Source organism: Pseudophryne corroboree, chromosome 1 (genome assembly GCF_028390025.1).
Source record: "Pseudophryne corroboree isolate aPseCor3 chromosome 1, aPseCor3.hap2, whole genome shotgun sequence".
In the NCBI taxonomy this organism is placed as follows: domain Eukaryota; kingdom Metazoa; phylum Chordata; class Amphibia; order Anura; family Myobatrachidae; genus Pseudophryne; species Pseudophryne corroboree.
This window is the reverse complement of record NC_086444.1, coordinates 1,135,391,961-1,135,404,273: the sequence shown is the minus strand read 5'-3', so window position 1 is coordinate 1,135,404,273 and position 12,313 is coordinate 1,135,391,961. Positions and strand designations below refer to the sequence as shown.

The 12,313-nt window shown below is 45.3% G+C and overlaps 1 protein-coding gene across 5 annotated transcripts in view; it reads right to left on the bottom strand.

The window, feature by feature from the left end:
• TBC1D14 (TBC1 domain family member 14) overlaps positions 1-12,313 on the bottom strand; it is a 167,263-nt gene that overhangs the window by 8,425 nt on the left and 146,525 nt on the right. For all 5 annotated transcript variants that reach the window (XM_063923731.1, XM_063923722.1, XM_063923740.1 and 2 more), the window contains one exon: positions 10,719-10,828. In XM_063923731.1, coding sequence (XP_063779801.1) covers positions 10,719-10,828 — 110 coding nt within the window. The remainder of the gene's footprint in view (positions 1-10,718; positions 10,829-12,313) is intronic.

Genomic DNA, 12,313 nt, shown 5'->3' with positions numbered 1-12,313 from the left:
AGCCCGGGCCAACAGTTCACTCTGAAGGTGCAGGAAGCTGCTGTGGCTCCGCGGCACACCTTGCAACTGTTCGCGGCACACTATTGTGCCACGGCACACTGGTTGAAAAAGCCTGCCCTAGAGGATGCTGGGGACTCCGTAAGGACCATGGGGATTATACCAAAGCTCCAAACCGGGCGGGAGAGTGCGGATGACTCTGCAGCACCGATTGAGCAAACATGAGGTCCTCATCAGCCAGGGTATCAAACTTGTAGAATTTAGCAAAAGTGTTTGAACCCGACCATGTAGCTGCTCAGCAAAGCTGTAAAGCAGAGACGCCTCGGGCAGCCGCCCAAGAAGAGCCCACCTTCCTAGTGGAATGGGCCTTTACCGAATTTGGTACCGGCAATCCAGCCGTAGAATGAGCCTGCTGAATCGTGTTGCAGATCCAGCGAGCAATAGTCTGCTTAGAAGCAGGAGCGCCAACCTTGTTGGCTGCATACAGGACAAACAGAGCTTCTGTTTTCCTAACTCGAGCCGTCCTGGCTACGTAAATTTTTAAGGCCCTGACTACATCAAGGGATTTGGAATCCTCCAAGTCTCCTGTAGCCACAGGCACCACAATAGGTTGGTTCATATGAAACGATGACACCACCTTAGGCAAAAATTGAGGACGAGTCCTCAACTCTGCTCTATCAACATGGAAAATGAGATAGGGGCTCTTATGAGACAAGGCCGCCAATTCGGACACCTGCCTTGCAGATGCCAAGGCCAACAACATGACCACCTTCCAAGTGAGAAATTTTAACTCAACAGTTTGAAGAGGCTCAAACCAGTGAGATTTTAGTAACTGTAACACCACGTTAAGGTCCCATGGTGCCACTGGGGGCACAAAAGGAGGCTAAATGTGCAGCACTCCCTTTACAAAAGTCTGGACTTCTGGGAGAGAAGCCAAGTCTTTCTGGAAGAATATAGACAGGGCCGAAATCTGTACCTTAATGGAGCCTAACTTTAGGCCCATATCCACTCCAGTCTGCAGAAAGTGGAGAAACCGGCCCAAGTGGAAGTCTTCCGTAGGAGCATTCTTGGCTTCACACCAAGAAACATACTTCCTCCAGATACGGTGATAATGTTTCGCCGTCACCTCCTTCCTAGCCTTTATCAGAGTAGGGATGACTTCCTCCGGAATACCCTTCCCAGCTAGGATTTGGCGTTCAACCGCCATGCCGTCAAACGTAAACGCGGTAAGTCTTGGAACACGCAGGGCCCCTGTTGTAACAGGTCCTCTCTGAGAGGAAGAGGCCATGGAGCTTCTGTGAGCAGCTCCTGAAGATCAGAATACCAGGCCCTTCGAGGCCAATCTGGAACAATGAGTATTGTCTGCACTCTTTTTCGCCTTATGATTCTCAGTATCTTTGAGATGAGGGGAAGAGGAGGGAACACATAGACCGACTGAAACACCCATGGTGACACGAGAGCGTCCACCGCTACTGCCTGAGGGTCCCTTGACCTGGCACAATACCTCCGAAGCTTCTTGTTGAGGCGTGACGCCATCATGTCTATTTGAGGAAGTCCCCAAAGACTTGTTATCTCTGCAAAGACTACTTGATGAAGTCCCCACTCTCCTGGATGGAGATCGTGTCTGCTGAGGAAGTCTGCTTCCCAGTTGTCCACTCCCGGAATGAATACCGCTGACAGAGCGCTTACGTGATTTTCTGCCCAGCGCAGAATCCTGGTGGCTTCCGCCATTGCCACTCTGCTCCTTGTCCCGCCTTGGCGGTTTACATGAGCCACAGCTGTGACGCTGTCTGATTGAATCAGAACCGGTAGGTCGCGAAGAATATTCTCCGCTTGTCGTAGGCCGTTGTATATGGCCCTCAATTCCAGTATGTTGATGTGTAGACAAGCCTCCTGGCTTGACCACGGTCCCTGAAAATTCCTTCCTTGTGTGACTGCTCCCCATCCTCGGAGGCTCGCGTCCGTGGTCATCAGAACCCAGTCCTGCGACCCTCTAGAAGGTGAGCACGCTGGAGCCACCACAGGAGAGATACCCTGACCCTGGGGGACAGAGTTATTTTCTGATGTATTTGTAGGTGGGACCCAGACCACTTGTCCAGAAGATCCCACTGAAACGTCCTCGCATGAAACCTGCCGAAGGGGATGGCCTCGTAGGTCGCCACCATTTTCCCCAGTACTCGAGTGCACTGATGGACTGACACTCTTTTCGGTTTCAACAGGTCTCTTACCATGTTCTGTAGTTCCTGGGCTTTTTCCCTCGGGAGAAAAACACTTTTGTTCCGTGTCCAGAATCATGCCTAAGAAAGACAGCCGAGTCGTCGGGACCAACTGTGACTTTGGTAGATTTAGAATCCATCCATGTTGCTGTAGCACTCCCAGGGAGAGCGACACGCTTTTCTGCAACTGTTCCTTTGATCTCGCTTTTATCAGGAGATCGTCCAAGTACGGGATAATTGTGACTCCTTGCCTGCGTAGGAGCACCATCATTTCTGCCATTACCTTGGTGAACACCCTCGGGGCCGTGGAAAGCCCAAACGGCAACGTCTGAAACTGGTAATGACAGTCCTGTACAGCGAATCTCAGGTATGCCTAATGAGGAGGATATATGGGGACGTGAAGGTATGCATCCTTTATGTCTAATGACACCATAAAATCCCCCCATTCCAGGCTGGAGATGACTGCCCTGAGTGATTCCATCTTGAACTTGAACCTTTTTAAAAACAGGTTCAGGGATTTTAGATTTAGAATGAGTCTGACTGAGCCATCCGGTTTCAGGACCACAAATAGGGTTGAATAGTACCCTTTCCCCTGTTGTTAGGGGAACCTTGATAATCACTTGCTGTTGACACAGCTTTTGAATTGCAGCTAAAATTATCTCTGGGAGAGAAACTGGTAAAGCCGATTTGAAAAATCGACGAGGAGGCATGTCTTCGAATTCCAGCTTGCAGCCCTGGGATACAATTTCCATCGCCCAAGGATCCACGTCCGACTGAACCCAGACGTGGCTGAAGAGTCGAAGACGTGCCCCCACCGGTGCGGCCTCCCTCAGTGGAACCCCAGCGTCATGCGGTGGATTTAGTAGAAGCCGGGGAGGACTTCTGTTCCTGGGAACTGGCCGTAGCAGGCATTCTCTTCCCTCTACCCTTACCTATGGCGAGGAAGGAAGAGCCCCAACCTCTTCTGGACTTATGCGACTGAAAGGACTGCATCTGATACTGAGGAGCCTTCTTTTGCTGTGGGGGAACATAAGGCAAAAAGGTAGATTTACCCACGGTAGCTGTGGAAACTAGGTCCGCGAGGCCTTCCCCAAATAAAACCTCACCCTTGTAAGGTAAAACTTCCATATGCCTCTTTGAGTCGGCATCACCCGTCCATTGGCGGGTCCACAGTGCTCACCTAGCCGAGACCGCCATCGCGTTGGCTCTTGAATCTAGTAGTCCGACGTCTCTCTGAGAGTCTCTCATATACAAGACTGCGTCTTTGATGTGACCTAAGGTCAACAAAATGGTATCCCTATCTAGGGTATCAAGATCAGCTGACAAGGTATCTGTCCAAGCTGCTACCGTGCTACAGACCCAAGCCGATGCTATAGCTGGTCTGAGGAAAGCACCAGTATGTGTATAAATTGATTTTAAAGTCGTTTCCTGTCTGCGATCAGCAGGATCTTTGAGAGCTGCCGTGTCTGGGGACAGTAGCGCCACCTCTTTGGATAAGCGCGTTAAAGCTTTGTCCACCCTGGGTGAGGATTCCCACCGTACCCTGTCCTGTGCCAGGAAAGGATACGCCATAAGAACTCTTGAGAATCTGCAGTTTTTTGTCTGGAGTTTCCCAAGCTTTTTCAAATAACGCATTCAGCTCATGAGATGGGGGAAATGTTACCTCAGGTTTCTTTTCCTTAAACAGGTGTACCCTCGTGTCAGGGACAGAGGGGTCATCTGTGATATGCAAAACATCTTTGATTGCAATAATCATATAATGAATACTTTTGGCCACCCTTGGGTGTAGCCTCGCATCATCGTAGTCGACACTGGAGTCAGAATCCGTGTCGGTATCAGTGTCTGCTATTTGGGAAAGGGGACGTTTTTGAGACCCTGAAGGGCCCTGTGACACCGTCAAAGCCATTGATTGACTCCCTGTATTATCCCTGGACTCTGCTTTGTCCAATCTCTTATGTAACAAGGTCACATTTGCATTTAAAACATTCCACATGTCCAACCAATCAGGTGTCGGCGTTGCCGATGGAGACACCACAATCATCTGCTCCTCCTCCTCTCTAGAAGAGCCTTCCGCCTCAGACATGCCGACACAGGCATACCGACACCCCCCACACACACAGGGATTGTATTATATATATATATATATATATATATATATATATATATATATATAGAGAGAGATATATATATATATATATATATATATAGACAGTTCCCCCAATAAAGCCCTTTGGAGAGACAGAGAGAGAGAGAGAGAGAGAGAGAGAGAGAGAGAGAGAGAGAGAGAGAGAGAGAGAGAGAGAGAGAGAGAGAGAGAGAGAGTATGCCAGCACACACCCAGCGCCAATAACACTGGAAACAAAATTCTCAGATAAACAGCGCTGTTATATAATTATATAGATAAATCTATACACTCACTGCGCCTTACAAATGCCCCCCCCCCCCCCCCCCCCCCTTTTTTGCCCTCTGTCACCGTGTTCAGCAGGGGAGAGTCCGGGGAGCCAGCTTCTGCAGTGTGCTGTGGAGAAAATGGCGCTGGTTAGTGCTGTGAGATCAAGCTCCGCCCCCTCAGCGGCGGGCTTCGGTCCCACTCAAATTTATTTATACTGGCGGGGGATTATAAAATATATTGCCTCCGCAGCCTATATATTCATATGAGCCAGCCCTAGAGGTTTATTGCTGCCCAGGGCGCCCTGCACCCATCAGTGCCTGCAGTGTGTGTAGTGTGTGGGAGCAACGCGTTACCTCATAGAAGATCTGAAGTCTTCAGCCGCCTTTGAAGTCTTCTTTCTTCGTATACTCACCCGGGTTCTATCTTCCGGCTCTGCGAGGAGGACGGCAGCGCGGCTCCGGGAAGAACGGCGGGGGGAGACCTGCGTTCCTACTCCCTCTGGAGCTAATGGTGTCCAGTAGCCTAAGAAGCAGAGCCTATCATTTAAGTAGGTCTGCTTCTCTCTCCTCAGTCCCACGATGCAGGGAGCCTGTTGCCAGCAGTGCTCCCTGAAAATAAAAAACCTAACAAAATTCTTTTTCAGAGAAACTCAGGAGAGCTCCCTGTAATGCACCCAGTCTCCTCTGGGCACAGGATCTAACTGAGGTCTGGAGGAGGGGCATAGAGGGAGGAGCCAGTGCACAACCATTCTAAAGTTCTTTATAGTGTCCATGTCTCCTGTGGAGCCCGTCTATACCCCATGGTCCTTACGGAGTCCCCAGTATCCTCTAGGACGTAAGAGAAATTATATATATATATATATATATATATATATATATATATGTACGTATATGCCTGGGACTCCAGGTCGACAACAAAAAGGTCGACACACCTTAGGTCGACATGGACAAAAGGTAGACAGGAACAAGGTCGACATGGAAAAAGGTCGACATGGAAAAAAGTCGACATGAGTTTTTTTGTTTTTTTTGGTGTCGTTTTCTTCGTAGAGTGACCGGGAACCCCAATTAGTGTACCGCGTCCCCTCGCATGGCTCGCTTCGCTTGCCATGCTTCGGGCATGGTGCCATCGCTCCGCTCGGCACAGAGTACCGTTCCAATCGTAGTCCACGTGGATCGTTAAGTATGAAAAGGTTCCAAAAAAGAAAAAAATTGTGAAAAACTCATGTCGATCTTTTGTCCATGTCCACCTAAGGTGTGTCGACCAATTGGCGTCGACCTAAGGTGTGTCGACCTTTTTGTTGTCGACCTGGGGTACCGGATACTATATATGTGTGTGTGTATATTATATATATATATATATATATATATATAAAAACACACACACACACACACACACACATATATATATATATATACATATATATATATATATATATATATATATACATACATATCCATATATATATATATATATATATATATATATATACATACACATACATATATATATATATACACACACACACACACACACACACACACACACACACATACACACACATATATACTCTGTGCATGATAAAAGAAAAAAACAGTTAGCCATCACCCCACGGAAGAGAATGGCCCTGTGGTCCGGGAAGAAGCAGGGAACTATGTCATGGCTATTTTAAGTCACTGCCCTAGAGGCAAACACAGTCCACGCATGAACAGACAAAGCCATTGGGGTGGCTCCAAGTGTAATTCACACATTCGGCCCCCATTGAGCCCACAGTGTCCCACTTCAGTTACCATCCCTTTAGCAGATTAGATGTCACAGTATACAGATGTCACAGACGTACCGTCCTCCATGGATGGTCAGAACATGCACTGTCTACAGAGACACATGGAGTCCATAATATATGGTAAGAGGGCACAATACAGTAGATTGTAATCCTGCCCATATACCTCCAAGACTTGTACACAAATCAGACAACTGTCTCCCAAAATATAAATGCATCTTACATTTCACATGAACTGTGCAATTGTCTTCTTCCTTTCATCTATCCCCCAGAATAAAAGTATCCATGTTTAAACAGTAATACAATTAGCATAAGACTTCCTCAAATATACATGCTGTCCATGTTACACAGACACACATTAGACCCCCCCCTAGGGTGCATTTCTAAGAAAGCGCTTTACATTAACATACGTCCTTTGCTGATCTCTGGATAACATCGTTACCACGTCCTACATGAGAATGTCCCGAGAACAATCTGTCCCAAATGGCAAATGCCTTATAAAATAAAATACATTTCCTAAAGTGCAATTCTTACTTATTTTATATATACACACACACACATATATGTCCCACCATGGCCCTAACTGTGTGGAGTTTGTATATTCTCCCTGTACTTGCGTGGGTTTCCTCCAGATGCTCCGGTTTCCTTTCACAATCCAAAAATATACTGTTAGGTTAATTGGCTCCCAACAAAATTAACCCTAATGTGAATGTACGTAGGTGTACATGAGGTAGGGAATATAGACTGTAAGCTCCACTGGGGCAGGGACTGATGTGAATGGCCAAATATTCTCTGTAAAAGCGCTGTGGAATATGTGTGCGCTATATAAATAACTGGTAATAAATAAAATTTATATAATATACATACATACACACACACACACTTTATACAGCAAACCAGCACGGCTTTCCAGTAAAATAGTTTTTACACACCTGATATAGCAGCATTTTATACTGGGTCACAGGACTGTTTAAAGATCTTGTGTCTATATACACTGGTTCTGGCACGCTGTTTGAAATTGGCACCTAGTGCCATTAGTTCTTTTAAAAATATTACTGCAGCATAACAATTAACCCCTTTAATGCCACAGCCGCTATCTTGGCCACAAGGGGTAGGTCTCCAGCCAATAGCAGCCCCTCACAACTGTTCCTCTGAATATTTGCTGGCAAAATGTTATGGAGAGTTACCCTAACCACACAAAAGAATTAATCAACTGCCCCATCCCAGCTCTATTAATGTATAAATACAGTTGTATCACATGATTTGGACCTCTGCAAGAAAGCTTTGTGGGAGACTTATGAAACCTTCTATGGACAAGTGGAGGTGTTGCTCATAGTAAGCAGTCAGGGTTAGCTATCATTTTATAGACTGCGCTAGATAAATGATAGAGGGCATCTGATTGGTTGCTATCAGCAACACCTCCACTTGTCTTTAGAATGTTTGATAAATCTCACCTTTTCAAATTATGTAAATTAGCTACTGATGTTGGGTTTAGTTCCCGTGACTGTGAGGTCATGTGATCATTTAGAGCCAATGTACTACAAGCTGGCAGGTTGAGGATGATGATAATTTTATTTATATAGCGCTCTTTCTCCAAAAGGACTCAAAGCAATTAACAGAATTAACATAATAAAGTACAGAAACAATAAAGTGCAGAAAAGTTTTTTGTAAAATTCAGAGAGCATGCAGATAGCAAAGTCTTGACTCTCTGAAGGATTCTAGATTGGGGGCCTCTCAAACTGTAAGTTCTATAGAGTTGGAGCTGCATAGCTAAAAACTCAACCCCCAGATCAATTTTGTGAAAATTGTAGGTACTGTACTGCTCATAGTCCTTCACCTAGAGATCGCAGTAATAGAGCGTGGCTTCAGGTACCATGGGCCCCGATGTCAAACTGAGCATGCCTCTGTCAGTATATGGACTGGTAACCGTCACTTACACCGACTATTTGTCCAGGAGGGTTGGGTATGGCTTACCGGCACTGGGGACCCTGGCGGTCTGTATACTGGCCGCGGTATCCCGGCAGCAGAAAGCTGGGGGGGGGGGGGGGGGGAAGGTTAGTGCAAAGCAGCCCCTTGTTGGCTCGGTGGTGAGCTAGGCTCGCCACAGGTTCTATTCCCGCTCTATGGGCATGCTGACTGGCGGGATTTAGAGGGGTCGGGATGTAGCAGTCAGTACTGTGACTGGGGTTCACTACGGCTGGCCGGCGGTCGGGCTCCCGGCGACCAGCATCCCGGCGCCGGGAGCCCGACCGCCGGCTTACCGACAGCTTGGCGAGCGCAAATGAGCCCCTTGCGGGCTCGCTGCGCTCGCCACGCTACGGGCACGGTGGCGCGCGCCACACTATTTTATTCTCCCTCTATGGGGGTCGTGGACCCCCACGAGGGAAAATAATTGTCGGTATTCCGGCTGTCGGGCTCCCGGCGCCGGTATACTGAGCGCCGGGAGCCCGACCGCCGGCAAACAGAAGACCACCCCTGTGACTGACGGTCACAACTACATCCCGTCCAGACAACAACTAAAAGTCATGTTGTGTGCGGTCATGGGGCCAGTGCACTGCAAGCTTATTGTGTTTGCTGAAACCTTCCTAAAATTTGCAATGTGTCCTTACAATGCATATTCCCATTATTGGATCCACATACAGTAGGTAGAGATCTTAACCATTTATAAAGAAAACAGGTATTGTTAAGGCCATTTACAAAGGACAGCAGTTAATGAGAAGAGCCGTTAAAGTGATCTCTGATTAGATATTTGTTGGCAATTTAAAGCTTGTGATGTGTTCAGGTTAATAAATTACGTTAGGGTAGAGTCCTTGGGTTCCTAAAACATTGTTTTCCAGACTTCACATTAACAGGAATAAGTGCAGTACTCCTTCTGAACACCAGGTGGCAGAGCTGCATGAGACAACCCATAAAACACAGGATTTGGAATAAATTGTTTTAATCCTTTAAGAGGATTTCTCCGCTCTGTTTTTGATACAACTTGTTTGCCTTTTTCACTATGGCCAGATTGCCCCATAAATAGGGAATGCTAAATGCTCAGATATAGGGATACATTCACTTTAGGGATAGAACTTATTGGATCCATTGGTAGCATGGTATGGAATCTTTTATATGGAAAAACAATTCTTCACAAAGCTCCGAGAACCAGAAAGAGACAATAAATACATAAATAAATGACTGCTGCCGTTATGTAATAATTCACATACAGGACTCAACACTGAGCATATACTCCAATAATCGCTGTGAGGAACGGTATACAGTCTTTAGGTCAACCATACTTAGGTCGACAGTCATTAGGTGGACCACTATTGGTCGACATGTACTAGGCCGACATGGAAAAAGGTCAACAAGAGTTCCACTTTTTTCTTCTTCATTTTTTTGTACTTTTTCATACGTGGCCTATGATTGGGAATAGTAACCTGTGCCGGGCGCATTGGAAGCGGAGCAACGCACCTTGTCTGAAGCGTGGCGGGGGGACACTGTGCACTAACTGGTGTTCCCCTGTCACTTTTTTTGAAGAAAACACCAAAAAATAAATTTTAAAAGATCATGTCGACCATGTTCATGTTGACCTGATTCAGGTGTCGACCTAGTCACGGTCGACCAATATTGGTCAATTTAATGACTGTCGACCTAAGTGTGGTCAATCCTATGATCCACACCCGTAAGGAACACTGCTCAATGAGTTAATATGGAGAACAGCAACAGTAGTGCTGGGTAATATGGGGATAATATTAAACATAATGAATTAAACTTTATCTATAGTGATCGAATTTACAGTAAAATCCCTTATCTAGAAAACCCTGAGCCATTACTATAAATTCAGAAACGACACAGACAAGTATCACAAGTATATCACAGTTAGTTGTCTATTAAGCACTTGTGTAAAAGTTAAAATGTAACAAAGTATTTTATATCTCCTTGTCATAAAACTGCAACACAAAATAAAAAATGAATGACCAAAAGACTAAAGACAGAGGTCAAAAAGCTCAAAACTTCTAAACAAACGCATACTGGGTTTATTTCATGTTTTGTAACCTTTCAGATTATGAGCCCATCAAGCCCATCAATCTGTACAGTTCATGTTACCTATAACACTGCAAGCCTATCACCCCCAATTAATCTGTGAAACACTATTAACCAGCTTCAGATACATGCAACCTTTTCAAGGCGATAGCAGATAGAGTGTCTGAAAAGTCGTTCAATATAACTATTTTAGACACGTTTTTAGAAATTGGTATCGTTGATATGCAATCTTATTAACAGCTCTTTAAAAATACACATACATATTTTAAAAACATGAAAAACACTTTTGACATTGCCAGTGCATCCTTACCAGTCTATTAGGTATATATCTGGCGTCAGATTATTTTTCTTGAAGTGAGCAAATAACCTCGGTAAATTTTCTTCGAAAAACACTTCAAATGATGCATAATAAGTTAACATCTACAAAAACAATAGATAAAAATACATTGGAAACACGAGACAAATGGACAACATATTGTTTACTTTGGCAAACCAGCAAGGGAACAGTATTATTTACAAAGACAATAAAAAATCAATTATTTCATAGACACAATTTCCAAAGGATAGCCAAATCAGCTGTGTTTGCTAAAGGTATGGCAACATTCCAACTGGTAAAGAGGCTTCAATCATGTGACCTACTCTAAAAGGAGAGTTTCTGGGATACATAGGGACAAACACGGAGCAGACAAGCATAATACATGGCGGCATAAACACATTTAAATATATTTCCCCCTAGATCAGTGGTTCTTAAACTGTGTGCCGTGGCACCCTAGGGTGCGGGGAGGCTCTTGCAGGGGTGCCCTTGGTTGGTAATCCAGGACCAATTCAAATTATTTAGTGGTCAATGTAATGGACAAAAACAGTGCTTGTGGCTGCCAGTCATAAAATATGTGGACAAACTGATGCAAATCCTAGCCCTCACCACATAAATGACCTAAGGGTGATATATAAACAGAGTTTACTTAATGTAATATTTTTTCTACATTTCTCAACAGGAAACTTTTGGCCCAGGGGTGCCGTTAAAAAATTTGTGATGCTCTAGGGTGCAGGGATTCAAAAAACCTCTGCCATAAACGCACATTGTATGGTCTTTTTTTACAATAAATAAAACCAGACACGGAATGGGCTATATACACTTATGGCCAGTAGCTTACTTGTCGATCATCTCAATGTTGACAAGCATTATGGGGACACCAGAATGCAGACACCAGGATGTGGACACTTTAAAGCCTACACAATAAGTGATGTTACATAGTATTACAGCAGTAGTTTTTTGTTTTTTAATATAACAATATTAAAGAGACTGGCAAGGTGAAAGTAAATGAGAGGGTGTTGAAGATGGAAGGAGGTAGTGCAGCGGTTACCAAACTCTACAAAGGACCCCCAACAATTAACATTTTCCAGGTCTTCACACAGAAACACGAGATAAATAATTCTGTGAATCTTTTAAAGCATGGGTCTTCAACCTGCGGCCCTCCAGCTGCTGCGGAACTAGCCATCCCACCATGCCCTTAAAGATGCCTTAATTGCAAAACTGTAGCAGGGCATGCTGGGATGTGTAGTTCCACAACAACTGGAGGGCCACAGGTTGAAGACCCATGTTTTAAAGTGTCTGAGTAATGAATACACCTGTGCACCTGCTGGCTGACCTGGAAAACAGGAACTGTTGGGGGTCCTTGAGGACAGAGTATGGGAACCACGGAGGTAGAGCATAGGTTTGCAAACGGTCAGTTCACGTTTTCCTGGTCTCCACCTCTGGATCTTTTAATGTGTCAGTAATGAATACACCTATGCACCTGCTGGCTGACCTGGGAAACGTAAGTTGTTTGGGGTCCTGAGGACAAAGGGGCAGATGAATTAAGCCTGGAGAAGGGATGAAGAAGTGATAGAGCAGTGATAAGTGAT